General features: G+C 40.3%; 1 protein-coding gene and 1 long non-coding RNA gene across 5 annotated transcripts in view; one reads left to right on the forward strand and one right to left on the reverse strand.

Moving 5' to 3' along the window:
• The window catches only part of sars2 (seryl-tRNA synthetase 2, mitochondrial), a 55,014-nt gene extending 39,587 nt beyond the window's left edge, over positions 1-15,427 (reverse strand). For all 4 annotated transcript variants that reach the window (XR_006022762.1, XR_006022763.1, XM_042062992.1 and 1 more), the window contains exons 1-2: positions 15,116-15,427; positions 845-940 (exon numbers count right to left, since the gene is read on the reverse strand). Coding sequence is in view for 2 of the 4 variants with exons in the window: in XM_042062992.1 (XP_041918926.1) it covers positions 845-940; positions 15,116-15,418 (399 nt within the window). In the remaining 2 variants the exon portion in view is untranslated. The remainder of the gene's footprint in view (positions 1-844; positions 941-15,115) is intronic.
• Positions 12,739-14,497, forward strand: LOC121683384. The gene is made up of 5 exons (XR_006022768.1): positions 12,739-12,833; positions 13,499-13,549; positions 13,713-13,816; positions 14,039-14,098; positions 14,406-14,497. It is a non-coding gene; the product is annotated as an uncharacterized LOC121683384 (long non-coding RNA).
• Positions 15,428-21,740: the final 6,313 nt, after the last annotated feature.

Below are 21,740 nucleotides of genomic sequence, written 5' to 3' on the forward strand. Positions count from 1 at the left end.
AAATGTTTGATTTCATTTAGAAATCAAAGTCTGGAAGAAAAGTGGAGAGGCACAGAAGCACATGGCCTGCACCCATGCTAAAAAAATCTAGAGGAAACACTGCTAATTGCCATACTTTCCTTTAATTCCATGAAGGTTTCCAACTTGAAATATTTCCAACTTGGAATATTTCCAAAATTCCCCATCTTAACATCCCATGGAAAGTTTATAGAAAGTTTCCGGAAATTTACCAGAAATATTCCTCACCTTTGCAACCCTAGCAGTGCCACAGGCTGATTGCTTCCATACCACGCCACGTTGATGCAGTTATTTGTGCAAAAGGAGTCCGAAGTATTAAGTGCATAAATATTTCAAATTAGTAAATGACTTTTAAGGAGGTCGACATTTCTGTAATACAACCTCTTTATTGTAATATTTTGAGATATTGATTTTTGATTTTCATGAGCTATAAGCCGTAATCATCAAAATTAAAACAAAATATGGCTTGGGATATTTCACTTTATGTAATGTAACGAATCTAGAATATATGAATTTTTGAAATAAATTACAGAAAATTACTTTTCACTTTTTTAAATTTTTTCACAATATTCAAATTTTTTTCAGATGCACCCATACATGGAATGAACTTTCTTAGTGATATTGACCATGTGAGTGATTGATACATTTGGACTATAAGTAATACTGGTGCAATTCTTGTTTTTCTTGCTTATAAAAATTGGGACCTAAAAAGACAGCCCGTGCTGTTTCCCTTAAACTAGTGAGGTACAAGACTTAAACTACCTCAATGTTGTGACCATCTGTACTCTATTCAAATATAGACACACAAACATCTGCATGATCTGACCACTAGTGTCTTGACAGCAGCGCTTATCCTTCTCTTCTGTTCCTCCAGCGATGCAATTCTTTTACGAACCTCTTGCAATCTTCGCCACACTGCCACCTGCACAACAGAAACACAACACAATCAATGATATACTATTCAATGGCATTCCATCCATCCGTGAGCCGGTGCTGCGCTTCACTGTCTGGTCGAGGGGATTTCTCGGGACAGCTGGACCTAGGCTACTCTGCGAGGGATCTGCCGTGGCCACCGAGCTGTTGCTGACCTGTGAGCTGCCATGCCTGGAGTCTGGATTGAGCAGACCAGCGTTGACGTTGGGGAACTCTGCATTCTCACGGAGCAACAAACTGTCGCTGTTAGGGGTCCACCGAGTTGCTGATCTACACAGGATCGCCCGCGACTTCGGACTATTGTGCTTCCAGGGATCTCCAGACTAACAAGGCCTAACGTTAGCGTTATCTCCAGACTGCCAGTGAATCCACTGGGTTGGTCAATTGTAAAGAACTTTGTTAGCGCTGCATCGGTTGTGAAGACACAGCTGTGCGCAGTTTCACGCGGGTCATCATTGCCCTTGGACATTTTCAGCCGGTTGGAAATTGGACTATTTTAACATAATTTTTTTCCCCCTTTTTAAATGTATTTTCTTTTTTTTCTTTATTTTTATTTGTTATGTTGTCTGTCTTGTATATATTGGTGTCACGGGTACGCTGGCGACTACGCCGCTCCGTCCGGCATCCTTTGTTTGTTATTTTTTAAATGTATGTCATGTCTTGGTGTCACGGGTACGCTGGCGACTACGCCGCTCCATCTTTACACACTAACGCCAGTAGCCTACCTGTCGGTAACCCCTCCCCGTTGCACTCACTCACGTTTCTTAAGTTTGTACATTTATATTATTGCATTACGCATACATACACTATATACATCCTACATAACATTTCAAAATCTACATCACAAAACATCCGAACATGCCCACGTTAAAACAGTTAAAACAAACACATTTGATTTCGTTACACATTCAAACTTTATTAAAATGCTTAGCATTACATGGTCACACGCATTTGGTTGATTATGTAACTGTTAAGTTTTATTTACATTATCACTTTCATTAAGTATCATTGCATTAATTTATGTTTGTTTGCTTTACCATGACCGCGCCATTCCAGGACCGAGTCAGAGCCCGTCTACGGAGAGCCTCCCCACTCTCTATTAATCCCATACAAACCGAATTTGGCTGCAGTTCACCAGATTTCACCTAGATGGCGATCGCGGGCGAGTCCAAAATACATGGGGTCCTATGGAGCTACATGGCTACATTTATTGTTTTCACCTATTTAACAACTGAAACCCTCAGATTTTATTTTATTTTTCGCAAAATGGATATGGATTATCAATCAAAAGTGAAATAATCCAGGAGTCATGTCCTTTCGTTTTCTTACAGGTTGGGTCGTTGTTGCCCATAACACGCTAGCATTGATGCTATGCTATGCTATGATCATGCTAATGAATGACGTCATTGACACGTTTGAAAGGCTTTTTAGAACAATTAAGTGTTTTTAAAAAATATAATACTCAACCAAGTGTACTGTACTCACACTATACTGACTTTGCACTCATTCACTCCTCAGCACTCATGACGCCCCCCCCCCCCACCACACACACACACCTACATGACTTTTAGCACTTTTACATCCCTCTCCCTATGCTACAGACCTTTTATTTATTTTCTTATTTCATCACACGTCAAAACACACACACACATATCTGACTTTCTCCAACTTTTGCACATCTCCATAGAACTTTTTATTTATTATTTTTGATTTCTCCTCCATCTATCTACCCATGTCCTTGATTGCCTAGCCTTTTTTGCCCCCACCCCCCACCACACCCCCATCCCCAACACACACACAAAAAAAAACACACACACTTACATCATCACTGTCATCACCTCACATACATACAGCACACTGCTTGCTACAGTAAGCCTCCTCTACATACTTGCTGCACACTGCCCCCCACCCCCCTCCCTACATCCACAGCACATTGTCTTCAGGATCTTCTCCAACACACATCCTCTACATACTTACAGCCAGACATGTGGACTCGAGTCACGACTTGGACTCGAGTCAGACTCGAGTCATGATTTTAATGACTTCAGACTCGACTTAGTAAAATTCAGCATGACTTGCGACTCGACTTGGACTTGAATACTATTCACTCGACTATTCACTTGACTCGGACTTTTCCTCTTTGACTTGTAATGACTTGACATGTCTTGAGTCAAACAATACATGTCCTGATCGTGGACCAGTCACCCCAAAGATGCTTTCACTTCCGCGACGAAAAAAACAAAAAACACATAGTGGACACAAACGGCAGAGCACAGTGATCAGTAGGCCTGTCAAACTCGATTCCTTTTAAGGATCCGGGTTATTCTGAGTCACTCACTAAACTGATCCGGGTTGAACGAGTCACTTGAGTCAGTATTGCTAAATCGCAAAGAAATTCGGTCCTACGTTCAAGCAGTGCAGTGGGGTGCTTCATTTCGTTAAGTGCCTTCTCATGTTGGATGTGGATCCTCCATGATTTGAAACCAGGTTTTTGCAGTACTTGCATTTAGCCTTTAGAGTTTTGCTCTCCTGGTAAAAGTGCATCCACACATTGTTCATCTTTTTGGTGCTCATGTTCAGAAACTTCGATCTTATTGACAGAGAGGGTAGCCTATATTATAATAATTAATTATTTGTTGTTGTTTTGTTAACAATAGAAAAGTTTGCCTAGGTCTAATGCTACTCTGCTACAGTGTTTATTACCACTACTATATACTAATAGTAGGCTACTAGGAATCTATTCTAATAAGTATTATAGGCTGCTAATACTAGGCAACTAATATTATTATTAATCATAGCTATACTGTTAGGTAGCCTAATATAATATAATATAATATGATATAATATAAAATAGCCTAATATAATAGCATCAAAACCTCCACCCACTCACGGGAAAGAAAGCAGTTTGAGCCAGACTTTATTTATTGTCTTAACCTAGCCTAAGCAATTGACTTTCAATGTAGACATAGAAACGTAGAAATGCCCTGCAGTGAATAAATTATTATTATTATTGTTATTATTATTATTATTACTACTACTACTACTACTACTATTCTCATTAGGCCTATTATTATGACGATTATTATTATGATGAGTAGAAACTAGGCTACTCGCTCGTCTACAGATCCACTCATGACAATGTAGCCGGCTGATTCGACTGACTCGCACTCATAAAAACATAACGTAACCGGTCCGCCCGGCTGATCCAAATGACCCAGGTAGGCTAGCCTACTCAAGCAACTCCATACAGAGCTTGCAATGTTTCGGACTGTCTTCGCGACCTAATTGCATTTTAAAGTAGGCTATGCGTGCAGAATATATGTTATTTCAGACGTGAAAGCATGGCTTTTGTTGTGGATTTTCTTTTAACCTTGACGAGGAGTTACTCGCTCCTCTAAAGATCCACTCATGACAACGTAGCCGGCTGATTCGGCTGACTCGCACTCATAACAGCGTAACCGGCCCGCCCAGCTGATTCGACTGACCCGGGTATACTCAAGCAGCTCCATGAGCGTGCAGTTCGGACTGTCTGCACGACCTAATTGCATTTTAATATGCTACATCTATACACCAAATCTAATTATGTCTAGGCTACATGCAGAACATTGAACGTTATTTCAGAAGTGAAAGAATGGCTTTTGTTGTGGAATTGCTTTTCACCTCGAGGAGGAGCTACTCGCTCTCGCAGATCCACTCATGACAACGTAGCCGGCTGATTCAACTGACTCGTACTCAACGTAGCCTAACCGGCCGGCTGATGCGACTAACCCGGATTGCTACTCAGCCGCTCCAATCTGAGTCCCATGGTCTGCGAGTCTGCAATGTTTCCGGCTCTGCGGGAACTTAACCAGTAATCTCGGACTGCCTGCTCACTCAGTCGCTTGAGTTGATTTGTGGAGTTGTGGTTGCCTACGAAATTGTTACATTTTTGGCAGCTACGATGGCTAGGGCTAGGAGGCTAGCTAATGTTGCAAGAGGTTTGTGTGTGGCGCTGTTTATCGTTTTAGATTGAATTGTAGTAGGACTCAACTGATCCGAGTTAATGATACTAGAGACTCGCGACTCATGGGTTAATTTAAAGACACGGGTGAAAGATCCGAGTGAGTCACGACTCAAACACCTTTAGTGATCAGTGCTGCTGTTACCACCACGCATCACGCACTGTGTGTAGGGCACCAAGAGACAGAGAAAGGACCAACATTAAATAAATAGTAGCTTTACTGCAAACTGGTTTGCACTCTTGTTAGAGAATGTTTACAATATCAAAATGCACCATCAGCATGTTACATAAAGATGATACTTTTCGGGTCCTCTCCATTAAGATCCAAATTGAACGTATGCTAGCCTACTCCATTTAATTGAGAACGCGTCTCAGTTCGCACGAAAGGGAGAGAAAATGAGTGGCAGGTTCCTGCTGGGCTGGCTTGTCATTGTTGATGATGATTGATATCTCCTTTTAAATATAAGAAACGTATAAAAGGAAATCATGAAGGCAACAAAGACGAGATTAGAGGAAATTGCGGATTTATTCGGTCCTCACTACTGTTATAAACTGTGAGAGCCAGGGCACTAGGCTGCACTCACTGTGATTGGGAAAATGGAAAAGAATATAAAGTTGTCTTTGCCTTTGTGTAATGGAACTGGTGAGTCTTGAAGTCTTCAATAATTCGTTTACATGAAGCACATGAGATTATGCCGATTGAAACACATTCCACTTAGCTAGGTGGCTACTGGCTACTAGGCTCATAATTCACTTTTAATTGCAAACAGAAAATGTCTAGCAAGCATCATGTCATTACATGCTTTTATTTCCAAAGGAATGAAAGCTGTTTGTGCCAACCTAATATCATACTTATCATTGTTAATATTGTGCTATACATGTGGCACAAACAATGTTAGAGTTTGTGGACTAGCCATAGCTAGGCTATATTTGAACGGAGCTAAAAAGATCATTAGGAGAACGTGTGGACAGTGGCACACAATGAGCTTAAAGTGACAGTGCATCATTTACAAATAAGGTAAACAGCATCACATACTTTAAAACAAAATTACTGTGTCATTATTATCATTTAAATAATATAGAAGTGTTTTAATTTTACCTTTGTGGTTACTCAATAATTTTGTGATTTATGCTGTATTTAATATGCCATAAGAAGCTTTAGTCTTTAGGGAGAAAATGTAGGCTACTTTTTAACCGCGATTAATCTAGATTAATTTCCCTTGCCCCTGTTGCTCTTGGGTGCTCCTTGTTGGTGCCCCCCGCCCAATCCCAATCCTCCCCCACCTTTCTTATGCAGCCCTTGCCACTTAATCTACTAAACCCCTTCTACTGCACTTTTTACCCCCCCCATAAATGCACAAATAGGCTGACACCAGACATAATTTCACTGCATTTCTTACTTCCAGTAACTATATGCATGTGACAATAAACTTCCTTGTATCCTTGTAGTGTATTGTCTTTGCCTCCCCTTTCGAATACAATATTCAAATTACTTGAAAAAAAATTATATCCCGAGAAAAGTGGCTTTTTCATTCTGGACTCGCCCGCGAGCACCCCTAGATGCAGTACCACACCGGAAGAGTTCCGAGAGTGAAGGTTCTCCCCTTATTAGACATTCTCTGACCTAGTCTGGCCAACTTGCCGGGTGCGTCGCGATGTTGTCTCCAGGTGGAACATTCGGTTGTCAAGACGGAGCCAAACGTTCCGCTATCTTAAGAGCGCTCTAGCCAAGTTCACTTTCTAGTCTAGTCATGTGGAAGTTTAGTTTGGATTTGGGATTATCTGTCTCTTGTTTTGTATTACATAATTTTGTATTTCATTAAATATAGTTTATTTCGTCACATAAAATTATTTGGGTTTCTTTGAAAGTGTTTTATTATTTCACAGTCTTAATTGATTTAGTCATTTCCCCTTTGTGTTAATTATGGTTTTGGTCACTAGTATTTAAGCTTGCCCTTTGTCACAGTGTGAGAGACAGTGGTTGGGGTATCTTGTGTTTTGTTTGCTTAAGTTTAGTTCTGCTTAAGTTCCCTTATTTTGGGCCCAGAACCTCTATGTTATTTTGTCAGATTAATTTTGAAAAATAAATTATCTTTTTGGTCAACCTTTTGCCTCTGCGTCCCATGCCGACTGCTTGATCCCTCACAGTATTTATAAATGACAGGCTATCTAACTAATCTTACATCAAACTTGGATGAAACTCTGAGGGAGTTTCTGCATGGACAACTAGAAAGCATGGAGAGAAGAAAGATGAGGACAGAACAGCTGAACTGAATTGTGAACGTCAGCTCAGCTGGCTACAGGGGTGATGGTAGAATAAAATCCTGAGCCTGAACTTATTTCCCTGGGAGGTAAGTGGGCCCCTTAACCAAGATAAGCCCTGATCAACATAATTGTTAAAGGAGAATTCCGGTGTGATATTGACCTAAAGTGTATTGAAACATGATACCGAGTGTGAACATATGTCTCATAGCCCATCTCAACTTGTCCCCTGCACTCCAAAATCTGGCGCTAGTTAGCCGATGCTACCAACAGCTTTTTCAGTAGTGGTGCTTCGGCATCGGGCTAGCCATGAAAATAAATCACTGTTTTACACCCATTTACGAGGCTCAATGTATCTCCACACTTCATTGGTAGACTTCCCAGGGCCCTGACATTTAAAACGAGACATTGAGAACTTTGAAAAAGCACTGGTAGTTTACTTACAAGACGATTTATACAGACAGTATCTTCACGAAGTTTAACGTTTGCAGCCATCTTGAATTTAGTCACGATAAGTCGAGCAACGGGTAAGAATGAACAGGTATGATAAGGGATCAGATTCCAAAAATAATTCAGTGGAAATGCATGGATTCCAGTTTCTGCTAGAAGAAACTGGAATCCATGCATTTCCACTGAATTATTTTTGGAATCTGATCCCTTATCATACCAAAGGATTTTTTTTACACTGAATAGGCTTAGTCCAACCAAAAAAGGGTTTTGCCTAGCGTTAAGCTGGATAGGGGTTCATCCTAGCCTGACAATACAGTTTACTCACTAGATGAGGTGAGGGAATTCAACAAACTTGTTTAAGCTTGACAAGTATATCAATAAAATCTGTTTTTTGTTTTGTTTTTTCAATAGGGCAACATATAGCAAATGTGAGTGGTAGCTATCATGTCCCCCATTCTGTATTTAAGTGATTGATCAGGTGTGTCTGATCATTGTGCTGCAATCAGAATTCCCACAGTGATGAAAGCAGACGGTCAGACAAATGTCTTACTTTGCATTTTTGAGTGGCTCACAAACTAACAATGTTCTTTTTTCTGCTCTTCTCTCCCTCCTCCCTGTGGCTGGTTCCACCACCAGGATAAAAGACGCAGATTGACCAGCCCACGCTTTCATCCACCACTGTACACAGTATGGCACGCTTTGGCACAAGTTCAGTTTGTTTATTAGTTTATTTCTCCATGTTGTATGAATTAAAGATGGACTTAAATTGTCATTGTGCAGTTGGTCAGTACAATGCAATTTGGCTATGCAGCTTCTAAAAACAATACACACATACACACTCACACACAAAAAAAAAAATAAGAATACACATTATAAAAAGAACATCAAGGCATTAACATGGCTCCATTGCTTGAAGTCCATTTAAAGTGCAACTGTGCAAGCTCCCATTGCTTAAAGTCCATTTTTAAAGTGCAACTGTTTTGCTTTGTTTTGTAAAATAAAAGTTTGAAATGCTATGGAGTGCCCCATTTTTGACCCTCAAACTATATCTCAATTGTAACTCCTCCTTCTCAACAGTTTCTTATTGCAATGTCTCCTCATTTGCTCTATTATTTCTCCTAAGGAAAAACAAGTTGTAAGTGAGACTACACTTAAACATATAAGAGACCTCCCCTATTTCTCAAACTAATATCTCTTATGTGACTCCTACTTGTCTCATTGCTATGTGTCTCATCTTTTGCTTGTTTTATTTCTCCTAAGGCAAAATTAGGAGAAATAACTGTAACAAAAGTAATACTTAACTCATTGAGTGCCAAAAACGTAATATTACGTTTTTAGCTTTTTTTTTTTAATTACGAAACTAGACACTCTAACACACCTTATATGTGATTTTGGGAACTCTGTGATGAATGGAAATTAAATATATGACGATCGAAAACTCATGAAAACGCACAATCTGGAAATTTTCATAACTCGGTTGCCGCTTTGGGTCGAATCAGTGACGCATGCACGTCAGGTCAAAACCAGGCCATTTTCGTGGGTCTATCACTAGGTGGCAGTCTCGCCAGGTCTCGCTGATCACTTCCCGGAAAGTTTACACAAGTAAGTAACAGGCAACACTTCATATTTCATAAAAGACGTTATATCTCCATTTCTAGAAAAAAACAGCGATTTTGATGAAAACTAGCCACTGTTTAGCTTGGGATTTCTCAGGAACAGAGGCGTGTAGAAATACACGGTTTGCACCCACCGAGAGCTTAAAGTCTCACCTTTTAATCAAGCTATTGTATGTGTTCATAGCTATAACACAGAATATGCTGTGGCTGTACAAAAATCATCAACAATGGTCTAGATAGCTGGCACTCTAGGACAAAGCTCCTGAAAACAGCTTGGCATTCAATGAGTTAAATGATCCTTAAAAGAGAATCACCATTTCGCCTCCTGAGCAACAGAAGGGATACAAATGAGAAACAAATTTTTCCTCTGGGCAGTAGGTCACATGGCTTGGGAGGTATTGGAAAAAAGGAGACCATTCATATAGGAAATAATGTATTTTCTTTCAAAGATTCATATAAAATTCAGTGTGCATACAGTGGCTATAAGAAGAGGTGTGTCTGAGGAGTCCCATATAGGATAACTATTCAGCATTGGTTTGGAGTCACTAGGTCACATGATGTCAAAGCTGACAAAAAAAGACTAAGGTAATTCAGAAGGTACTTTATAGACGTCCCTAAGTAGGTCGGCTGGGAGCAAGTAGACGGGCCATCTGTTTGTAGGCTACACTGTCTGAAACCGGCCGCATTAAAACAAAATTGAATATCTGTCGAATATCCGAATATCAAAATAACTTCACCTTGGTGGCTAAAGTTAATTGAGACCTCTAAGCTTGGACACGAACATTACATGCTTAGTTGACTCCCAAAATGGCGAACACTAGAATTCTCGCGTCTGTGACATCAGGCATAAAAAAAAAAAATTCTTGGGTTCCGGTTTCCGACCGACCCTGTCAATTTATGTGCGACCCAAATTTATTTTATGAGCTTGGGGAAGAAATAACACTAAATAGTCTAGGCTACATTAAATAAATCCACAAATAAAAGGTGAACTATAATTACATTAACGGGGTGGTTCAGGATTTTGGACATAGGACCTCATTTCCAAGTAAGCAAGTGTGATATTTATCAGTGGAGACCGTTTTCAACACGTTTCATCCAGTCCTTCTACTTGCAGAGTTCGCAGGTGCTAGGCTAGCGCAAGTCAACGGTATGTGCTAGCCTGCCACTAAAAACAGTCTTACCCACTCCAAAGTACACCCAACTATTGAAACATATGACATGATGCCATCTCTTTAGATGTCTTTTTTGGACAGTTCTACGAAAGGTTATACTGCTTTGTGAATTACCTCAGTCAAAGCATTTTCACAAATAAAGTAGGCCTACTTGGATTTTCTGTAATCCTTACTGTTTACCTTTGATTATCCTTTTTTAATAAGCATCAAGATTATCAGTGTGATTTTGGTCTTACTAACCTTAATTGCCCTAAATAAAATTAAAAATTAAAAAAAAATTAAAAAAAAAAACTATTTTTGCAATCTTAATTACCTTTAGGGAACGTTCCCTAAAGGTAAATATTTCGAACTTTTAAAGAACCTTTAGGGAAAATTCCCTAAAGGTTCTCTTAAGGTTATTTTTTGTTAACCGTCAGCTAACCTTTAGGGAACTAAAGGTTCTTTTTTTTTTTTTTTTACCTTGAGCTAACCTTCTATGAACGTTCCCTCAAGGTTCCCTAAAGGTTCTCTTGAGGATGCATAGCTAAATATGGGATGTCTTAATTAGAAGACTCTGAATAAGCAAAATCGATTGTGGGGAGGGAAGAGAAAAGCTATACATGTAATACAGACAAGCTGATGATGTCTGCTTTTCTGTGTGCTTCTAGTGAGCTTGTTGCTCTGAGTGTGTGTGCCCCCGGATGGATAAAATGCAGAGAACAAATTTCTAGTAGGAATCTCCTAAAGTCTAACTTAACAACCATGTTGGTCCAGTTTAGATGGCAGTCCTACACCAACACATACTAACACCCCTGTTAATCCAGTTTAGATGGCACTCCTACACAAACATACAGTATGCCTACAACACGATAACATTCTACTATGAAAACAAGAATAAAGAGACACTGACACAAGTGGAAGGACTTTATTTGTATTTTCTATTTAGAACTGTCTTAACATGGTTAACAAAACTTCAATTTATTCAAAGCTTCAATTATATATATATATATATATATATATATATATATATATATATATAGTTAATTAGTATACACACACGCACAACTAAACTATTCAATACATTCAATGCATTTTACAACCATATTGACACCAGATCTGTGGTGTGTGCGTTCCATCACAACTGTATCTAAGCTGACTAATGTTACCTGTAAATGGTTTACCTAATTGTTTTAATGCTGCAGCTGATCTTCTAGGTAAACATGGTATGGGATCACATCCGCGCATCTTCTAGGAGTCCTTGACAGAACTTACCCCACAGGCCTTCCTCCTCATGAAGACCTGTGAAGAAAACAAATCATACACACATTTAACTGGTTACCCCACCCCACACACACTCACTTCCACTCAATTTGTTTCACAGATATGGGCCAAACACCACTTGCACTTGCCACTTTATTTTTTCTCTTCTATGTCCGAGGCTACTCATTCTTACTGTTGTTGACTTATTGACAAACATTTCATTTTAATTTCTAATGTTAACAAATACTGTATTTGTTTTAGGGGTACTTGAAAATTACAGATTACACATCCTGAGAGCACACACTCTCTTTAACCTCCTAACCTCTGGCAGGCACTATTACTTTGCACTTTCCATCCCAATCCATGTGTTCTTTACATCCCAATCCTATGTCTTATTTGCATTTTTTTATATATTATGTTGATATGTGCCTACATTATTATTATTACAGTATGTAGCCGATCCATATTACTATTTGTTTATGTGTATACTAGTGCTGTCAAAATAACACATTAATTTCAATTTATTAATTACAGAAACGAAATGTCTTCAAAAGTTTGTTGAAGGTGTTTACATTTATTTCAATAGCATTACTTTTCTTTGTCTCGTTTTCATACTGTTTAGTTTAATATTTTCTTGAACTGCTTTATTTCTTATCCTGGACTGCCACCTACTGGATAGAAAAGGCAACAACCTAGTAATTATGTGAATAAAAATCTACAAGAGTATAATTAATTAGATTATTTAATCGATTGGCAGCCCTAGTGTATACTAGTACATGTTTATTTGTTGACTGTACATAGACTTAACACCTACCCAAATCAAATTCCTTTTGTATGCAAGTAGGCCTAAATAAAATTCTGATTACCAACTAGCCTATCACACAGTAGGTCAACAAGCCCGCCGAGGTACCCACCAAAACAGATCGAACACTAAGTTTCCCCGCACTCTGATTTAGAAAAGCATTCTAAATTCTAGAGGCTCGCGACAATAACATTACTTCACTAACTGCCACTTACTGAAGTAAGACTTGCTGAGGACGGTCTGCACTGCTTTCATCTACATATACACTGCTATTTTTAGATCTTTATCTCAGAGAAAATAATTATTCAAATCACCGCTAAAGACCACCGTCACCACCACCGGTAAGTTACGTCACGTTACGTTTTGCGCAGAGAGAGCTAGCATCTAACTAACGTATTTCCAAACCTCTTACCCTACGTGTAGCTGCTAGCTGCTAACGTTATGTTAGAACCAAACTAGATTTTGTTCAAATCTACACACCTATGGCTACTGAAAAATATAAGGTTCATTTATCAAATGTTATTTTGAAGTATTAGAAAACATCGCTGTTTTAGAATTTTCGAACGAAAGGGTTGGTGGTTTTACAATACTAAAGTTAACATTAGCATTTAACCTAGCTTCTAAGTTATCTGCTATCGATATTCAAGGGCAATCCTCTATTAACCAACACATCAAACTAAATTTCAACAAGATAAGAGTCATATAATGATAACTGATGACCACAAAAGGTGTAGGCTTTAGTTAATCTGACTACTGGTCTACAACCTAGCTCTACAAAGACATTGGCCACATTACCGTTAATGATGGAATAGGCCAAGTTAATTATGCACGCTTCACTCAGTGAAGGCGAGTCATCCACAATGCCTTATAACACAATAATGTATGTCGGGATAAAAGTACCAATCAACTCTGCTTCAGGCTAATAAGTATTGCCAACTCATGATGGGTCAAATTCATTGAGAACGTACTATAAATATCTGACATAACTATAATTTATTTGTTTCAGTGTTCAAGACCTTTACATGGATCCCTCCGATGTGCACTTTCAACCTCTAATGTAAGTTGTGTACGCACTATTACTGCTTTTAAACAAATCTTGCAAAGGAAAATGAATCAATATCAGTCTATGAAAATTGTGTCCTTTTATCCAAATACAAAACAGTTTGTCTTTTCAGTGTGCACTTGTGATTCAATACTCACATTTTCGTTGTCCTCCCAAGGATGCTATTGGAAAGAAAGGACATGAAAATTAGCACTTTGGTCAGCTGTCACCCATGGCCCATGTCTAATCCCACTTGTGACCACACAACAGAGGCCTGCTTTGGTAAAGAAAACAGTACGACTATGTCTTGAGCATTATGCATTTACTAGCCATAGCATGTAGTCAGTTTCAGATCATGCAGGTTTTACAGGCTCAAAATATAACATGGGCTATTGCCATTCGCTGTTAAATTACATTTTTTGAAAAAGTTAGTTATACTACCTGTGTCTAGCTATGGATATCACGAATTGTTTGACAACTGGCTTATTTTTTTGTGTCTTTCAGACCAACACATGTAGTGGAGGCCAGACGTGTCGCTGGATTCTAGAGACCATATCAGCTCAGGTAGGCCTACTGCTACTGCACACGTAACGTTACATTGTAAACAATGAATCAAATACTAGGCCAAAGCCAAAACCATGCCTTGGAAAATGCACTGTTTCACACACACGTATTTAAAACAGCATCCCTGTATAACGATGTAGCCTTTTGGTGCGGGACATGTTTTCAAAAGCATTGGACAATTAACATACCTGCCAATCTCTCGTCCAGTAATCCAGTGTGCTTTTTGATCCAAGGAAAACAGGTAACCCAAAGATGTGCATTTGAAAAGAACACGTAGATTTAGTGTCATGTCTTCTCTCGTTCGCAGGAGCTGCATTGAAAGACCCATCATCCAAAGGCAGAAGGACTCCCGGATTCTCTCGGATTGAAACCAAGTGTCGCCTGAATAAATTGTGCATCATTCTCGTCTGCAATTCCAGCGAATACTTAATAAAACATTTCATGTTTTTACATGCCGTCTGCTCATTGACCGTTATAAATCTAGTGTTGTGAATATAGCCTGTCTTATAAGGTGGCAATAATAAGTCGCCAATATTACATCTGGGAGTATTATTATTATTACTACTTTTATTATTATCATCGCCTATTATTATTATTATTATTATTATTACTACTAGTAGTGCCCAGTATTTGGTTCGCTAAAGGTTCCGGGAAGGTTCGCTGAAGGAACTGCAAACCTGCACTGACGGTTCGCTGAACGTTCGCGGAACTTTTAGGGAAGGTTCGGCGAACGTTCAGAAAACTTTCCTGCGCTACCGTGAGCGAACCTGCAGCGAACGTTCCCGGAACCTTCAGCGAACCAAAAATTGTTATGTGGGTCGGCTAGTAATCAATAGTCACAAAATTTGACAGGTCACCAGAACCAAAGATTTGACCATGAAGGAACGTTGTTCCATGACCGTGAGGGAAAGTTAGCACCGAACGTTCCCGCATCCTTCAGCAGACGTCCTCGGAACTTTCCCCGAACCGAAAATTGTTTGCTGGGTAGCCTATGTTTGGTTAGGCTACATTACTTACAATTTCTCCGACGTCTTCTCTCCGTAGGTCTCCTTTACGTTTAACAAGATCGTCTATGACTTCATCCGTCTCGTTGCAAACGCGTGTCATGTCTAGCTTGGGCTTGTGGCTGTAGCCCTCACGAACATGTTCATACAAACTACAGCGCAGATTTTGAGAAGAACAACGATAGATTACTTTAGTCCAACCACATGGGCTTAGACAACACCATGCGGAAGACTTTAAAGCAGAAATAACACCAATCCCTCGTAACGAACTCATTACCACGGACGTCGCCATTCTGAATCTTCTTCTTGTTTTCATGGCAGTTGGCAAGTACATTACCGCCACCTTCTGAAATGGAGTGTGGTCTGAATCATTTATTCCCTACTACACTTAAATTCTCTTCTAATCCAGTTCTTCTAAAAAAGGAAAAGAAACATAATATCTCCAGAATTCCTTTGCAAAATATCATTTAATATCAAAGGTATCTCTTCATCTTCTAGCTGATGGATTAACTGCTGCCTCTACCAGCCTAGGCCTAGGCCTTCATACTTAATGTTCGGCAGGGATGGGCAATTGGCGGCCCGCTTCACTCAGTGCGGCCCGCAGATCAATTTTGTAATGTCGTTAAAACGTCAGGAAATTATATCTTTGGGAGGCAAAGTCAGGGAATATCAGGGAATTCTGTTGTAGAAGTTTAAAATTGACTTGCCAAAATACATTATAGCCTAGGTTATTTACACACAGCATTAGTGTTTGAGTTATTATACTTGCTTGAGTGGTTGTAGTAGGGTTGTAGCCCTACCTGTTTTTTCAATGCCTATTTTTTAATTTCCCGATTGGTCATGGAAATTCAGGATTTTTGTCAGGAGAAAGTCATGGAATTTGACATTTGACTTAAGAGTGGGACAGCCGCGGCGCGGCCTACTGGTTAGCGCTTCGGTTGTAACCGGAGGGTTGCCGGTGAATATGGCTGAAGTTCCCTTGCGCAAGGCACCTAACCCCTCACTGCTCCCCGAGCGCCGCTGTTGTAGCAGGCAGCTCACTGCGTCGGGATTAGTGTGTGCTTCACCTCACTGTGTGTTCACTGTGTGCTGAGTGTATTTCACTAATTCACGGATTGGGATAAATGCAGACAAAATTTCCCTCACGGAATCAAAAGTATAGCCTACTTATACTGAGTGGGAATCCTGGTAAAGATACACTAACAGAGCTTTTTCACAAGAGTCACTATTACTCATTTGAGTGGAAAAAAGGTTTATTGTGAATGTGTAATATTATTACATGCAAATTATTATTGTTATTCTTCCAGGCCCTAATTTGACTTGAACTGCTTATCGTAGAAACGTAGACACGTAGCTTTTGAACCAAATTTTGGTCCTATGACTTTTCATATTTCTACCAGGATGTTCAATGTTGTTGCCAGCGTCCTCTTCTATGCAGTGGTATGCTGAGGAGGAAGCACAAAGAAGAAGGATGCTGGGCGACTTGACAGGCTGGTAAGGAAAGATGTAGTGGGAGCTGAACTGGTGTGCATCACTTCAATATCTGATAAAAAGACCCTGAACAAACTGATCAACATTTTGGACAATGAGTGTCATCCACTCCACAGCACTATTACAAACCAGAAGAGCTTGATCAGCTGGAGACTTCGCTCACTGCCTTGCACAACAGACAGACTGAGGAAGTCATTTGTCCCCAGGGCCATTGAACTGTTCAATGTTTCACTTAAGGGAAGAGGAGAGATAGACTTCTCCGCATAGTCTGTCAGCCTCTCCCTCCTTTCCATGTTTGTGTGTCTGTCCACTAGCCACTTTTTACCACTGTCTTACTCAGCGTTTCTCAAACTGTGGGTCGCGGAGACATGCCAGGTGGGGCACGAACTGACGTGAAAAACAGGAGTTTTTTTTTTTTTTTAATTATCTGTAGCCTAAGCCCAGGTAGCACCCGATGCGCAATGGACGCACAGTGTTATTCATAGGGAAGCGCTCGTGTCAAGGCAGCTTATAGTCCCGACCTACATGAGATTTTGAACGTTGAATGTTGTGAGAGTGGTGAATTTCATCAAACCCCGGCCCTTAAAAGCGCGTCTATTCTCCGCACTTTGCGAAGAGATGGTAGCTGACCAAAAGGCTGTACTGTTTCACAGCGAGGCAAGGTGGCTTACCCAAGGTAAAGTGCTGTCGCGCGTGTTTGAGCTCCAAGTTGCCTCTTCTTGGAGGAAGAGCGCATGTTTGAATCTGCAAGCACGTTCACTAATGAACATTTCTTGACGAAGCTGGCCTATCTTAGCGATACATTTGAGTTAAATGTCCAGTTACAAGGCAAAGACAAGCACCTACCTCGCCTAGCAAATAAGATTAGGCCTACTGCAATCACCAAAAAAACTTGAGGTATGGAACAGGCGCCTCGATCGCAACAGTATTATGCCTTTGAGATTTCTGAGCGAAATCGCTGAAACGTCTGATTCGGGAGCCACTCTTGTGATCCCGTGTGTTAAACAGTAGGCCTACATCACATCTCTGCAAAGTTTATTTCAAAAATATTTCCCAACCAGCAGTGCTCAGTATGACTGGATTATGGATCCATTTAATGCAGCATGTTGGTATTTCATTGAATATATTGTACAATGCTATAAAATGGCCCAAGCTTCCTAATATGTTGCTGGAAAACAGAAATATGTGTGTTATTATGTATTTATTTATTTATTATTATATCTGCAGCACCAGCTGATTTTAACTCTGTTGAAGAGGATATATTTAGAACTTGTCATTATTTCAATAAATTTGACAATTTTTAGCATAGTGACAATTTATGTTGTGTAATAGCCTATACCCTAGCTTATACCTTATATAAGGAAAGCTAACAGCTTTCTATTAGGATCTAGTTTGTTAACTACCACAGTCACGAGTTGGGTTGCGATAGTCTGTCATTTTTAAAAAGTGGGTCCTCAGAAAAAAAGTTTGAGAAACACTGGTCTTCCTGCTTCACTGTTAGCGTGCTATATCAGACATGGGGTACTCGAGTCTCATGACATTTTTTAAGACTTGAGACTTGCTTGATCAGCATGTATAAAAGACTCGACTTGACTTTGACTTGCTATTCATGACTTGAGACTTGACTTAGACTTGGAGACAAATTACTTGAAATCACTTGACTTTTTTATTTTTTTTCATAGATATTAACTTTACGATTTTAGAAAATCTGCTTCTAGGTGCTGTTGCATGGGTCTCGCGAGCGAACCTGTCATTGTAGCCTACCAAGTGACGCGACGCGACAGACCAACAGCAAGTGCCAGATCAAATGAGACAGACTGAGGTAGGTTGCAAATATAGAAGGCTCTACGTTTATACCAAAACATAATAATGTTTGGCTTCACAGATGATGTATCTGACAAGTCAAAAGAGAAATGAACAGCAGTCTGCAAATGTGCAAAATAGCGACATAACCACCACCACGTTGATTTTCATCCGAAGTTAGTCGTGTTAGAAACCTAACGTCAAATTTGAGGCATGTTAAGAGTTGGCTTTGAATATATTATGCTTTTTAGTTAACGCCATATTAGGTTAAAATGTGTGAAATGGCAAAGTGAAACATTTTCTTGTCTAAGTTTAATCTTTATATATAGCGAAAATGTTGCCAATGTAACCTAAAGTAAGCGCCTCTCTTTCTCCCTAAACACGTCCCTGTTCCATACAGCCTAGTAGTAGGCTAACAATAGTAAGTAGGCCTAGCTAACTGCCAGCAATCAGCATAGAAAGGTAGCTTATTTCACATGTTAGGCTTATGTATAATATGATATAGCATTGACGGTCCTAAACCCTCCTATTGCGCTGTCGCGCTTGTCAAAGTTTGGCAGTGACGTCGGCGGCAGCGTTTGATTGATTGATTAGTTCACTTTTTCAACATTATTGGTTCCCTGGAGATGTGACAGGTCAGGACAGGTGTAACTCGAACTGTTTAAATATATTTTCATGATTTGATGTAGCCTAGGCTACCTAATATTTGAGGCATATTGAAACAATAATAGCTATTTTATAATAGGTGTACTTTAAAAATACATTTATTTTTATTCTTATACATGTCATTTTATTCTATAAACCGTTCAGATGTAGGATATGTGGCTTGAATGAATCATGCAATGTCTGTTTGTTACAAATAAAACTCCAGCAGTTCATAACTAGCCTATTGTAGCTTATTTTAAAATGAAAACATGGGTAAATCATCATGAATTTCAATGATTTGGCTATGACTTGACTTGCTTGACCCTACTGACTTGACTTGCTTGACCCAAGCTATGACTTGACTTGCTTGACTGTCACAAAAAATGACTTGGACTTGCTTGAGACTTGAAGGTTAAGACTTGAGACTTGCTTGTGACTTGCACATGTGTGACTTACTCCCACCTCTGTATATTAGCACATAATATGCATAACCCCTCCCTCCATCCCACAGCCGGATTGTGGCCACACTAATACCTTACTTGCACTGATAAAGTTATTCTATAGTTAGGGCCCGAGCACCGAAGGGCGCAAGGCCCTATTGTTTTTGTAAGGATTATTAGGGCCCGAGCACCGAAGGGCGCAAGGCCCTATTGTTTTTGTAAGGATTATTATTATTATTAGGGCCCGAGCACCGACGGTGCGCGAGGCCGGGACGGTCTTGCGCACCGAGAGGTGCGAAGCCCTATTGTTTTTGAAAGGATTATTATTATTATTATTATTTGTTCACCTTTTTGCTATTTTTGAGGTGGTTAGCATGGATGAAAAGTCTTGGAATTTGGCACACACATCTGGTATCACACTGGCTACACAGGCATAAAGGCTTGGCCCCGGGCGTGGCCCAGGGACTCAGTAGCGCCCCCTTAGGTGATTGATCCAGTGGTTGGCACATACTTTCAGCTAGACACACCAAATTTGGTAGGTGTGTGTATCTCCCCAAGATGAACAACTTTCGTATGTACAATGCATTAGCCACGCCCAACAGGAAGTGAGGTATTTGGGATTTTGTGCGGACTAAAATGTGATGAATTGTGATGCCAAAAGAGGTGCTTCCCATCGGTGCAAACGCATGAAATTTGGCACACACGTCAAGAGGTACCGTGAATACACAGGGGAAAAGCCTTGGCACCGGGCGTTGCCCAGGAACTCCATAGCGCCCCCTTATGTCACTGTGACTTGTAGTTGGCATATAGTTTTAGATACACACACCAAATTTGGTGGGTGTATGTAACTCCCAAAAACAAACAACTTTTGTATTAACATGCCATTAGCCACGCCCACAGGAAGTGAGGTAATTGGGATTTTGTGCATTGTGGACATGATCAATTTTAACGTACTCCTCCTAGACGGTTGATCCGATTCATGTGAAAGTTGGTATACATGATGCCAATATGCTTCTGATTCTAAATTGTGAAGCTTTTTTTGATATGTTGTAATTTGACGAAATGGCAAAACTCTGAATTTTAATACCCTTCCACATAAACAATAAATGTGTCTTAATTCACCATGCATGGCTTGAAATTTTTAAATTTCACAGGTCTTTGAATACCATGGGAGTGATGATATTGACATGCCCATAATACATATTTGGCATAGCGCCACCACCTGGCAACAGAAAGAATGGCAATTACACTGATGTCACATGATCAATTTTAACATACTCCTCCTAGACGGTTTGTCAGATTCATTTGAAATTTGGCAAATATGATGCCAAGATGTTGCTGATGTTAAATTGCGAAGGGATTTTTGATATGTTGTAATATGTCATGATTTTAATATCTCACCACATAAACAGGAAATGTGACGAGAAAGACAGCCTGCCACCTGATTGTCCTTTCCTGCCACATGGCGAAAATCCGTTGTGAACTCCGAAATAAAAGAAAGCTGACGCTGCTGCCGGGCAGACCATGGCTCCGAAACCTTGGCCATGGCAAAAGTTAAAGGCTTGAGGTCCACAAAGGCAGTGAATGATCGGTCTTCCAGCAGGAAATGGAAGTGTTGTATGTCCAGGAAAAGGCCTAGCAGCTCCCTGTCAAACCTGCTGTACTTCCTCTCCTTTGGGGGCAACTCCCGGCCGAAAAAGTCCAGCGGCTGCCAAGCACCATTAACCAGCTGCTCGTGGACTACAGCATAGTCAGAGGCGTCAGTTGTGATGGCGATAGGTGCATCTAAGGATGGGTGGGCTAGCATGGTGGCATTGGCCAAGGCCGTTTTGGTGTCCATAAATGCCTGAGTCCTTTCCCCTGTCCAGTCAATGGTGTGTTTAGCAGCCCTACCTTTAAGAGCCTCGTAGAGGGGACGCATGAGGTGAGCTTCACGTGGAACGAAGCGGTGATAGAAAGTCACCATGCCTAGAATTCCTGTAGGGCCCTGACCGTGGCTGGTCGCGGGAATTGGCCAATGGCCTCCACCTTAGCCGCTAACGGAGGCACCCCCTCGGTCGTGACATGGTGGCCAAGGAAGTCAATGGCAGACAAACCGAAATGGCACTTCGCTGTGTTGATGTAGTCCGTGATCGTCCAGACGCTGAAACAGAACCCTGAGGTGTGCCAGCTGTTTAACCTTGGAAGTACTAGCTACGAGGATGTCGTCCAAGTACACAAAAACTAACAGCAAGTCACGCAGAACACTGTCCATGAGTC

This window comes from Alosa sapidissima, chromosome 15 (genome assembly GCF_018492685.1).
Source record: "Alosa sapidissima isolate fAloSap1 chromosome 15, fAloSap1.pri, whole genome shotgun sequence".
Classification (NCBI taxonomy): domain Eukaryota; kingdom Metazoa; phylum Chordata; class Actinopteri; order Clupeiformes; family Clupeidae; genus Alosa; species Alosa sapidissima.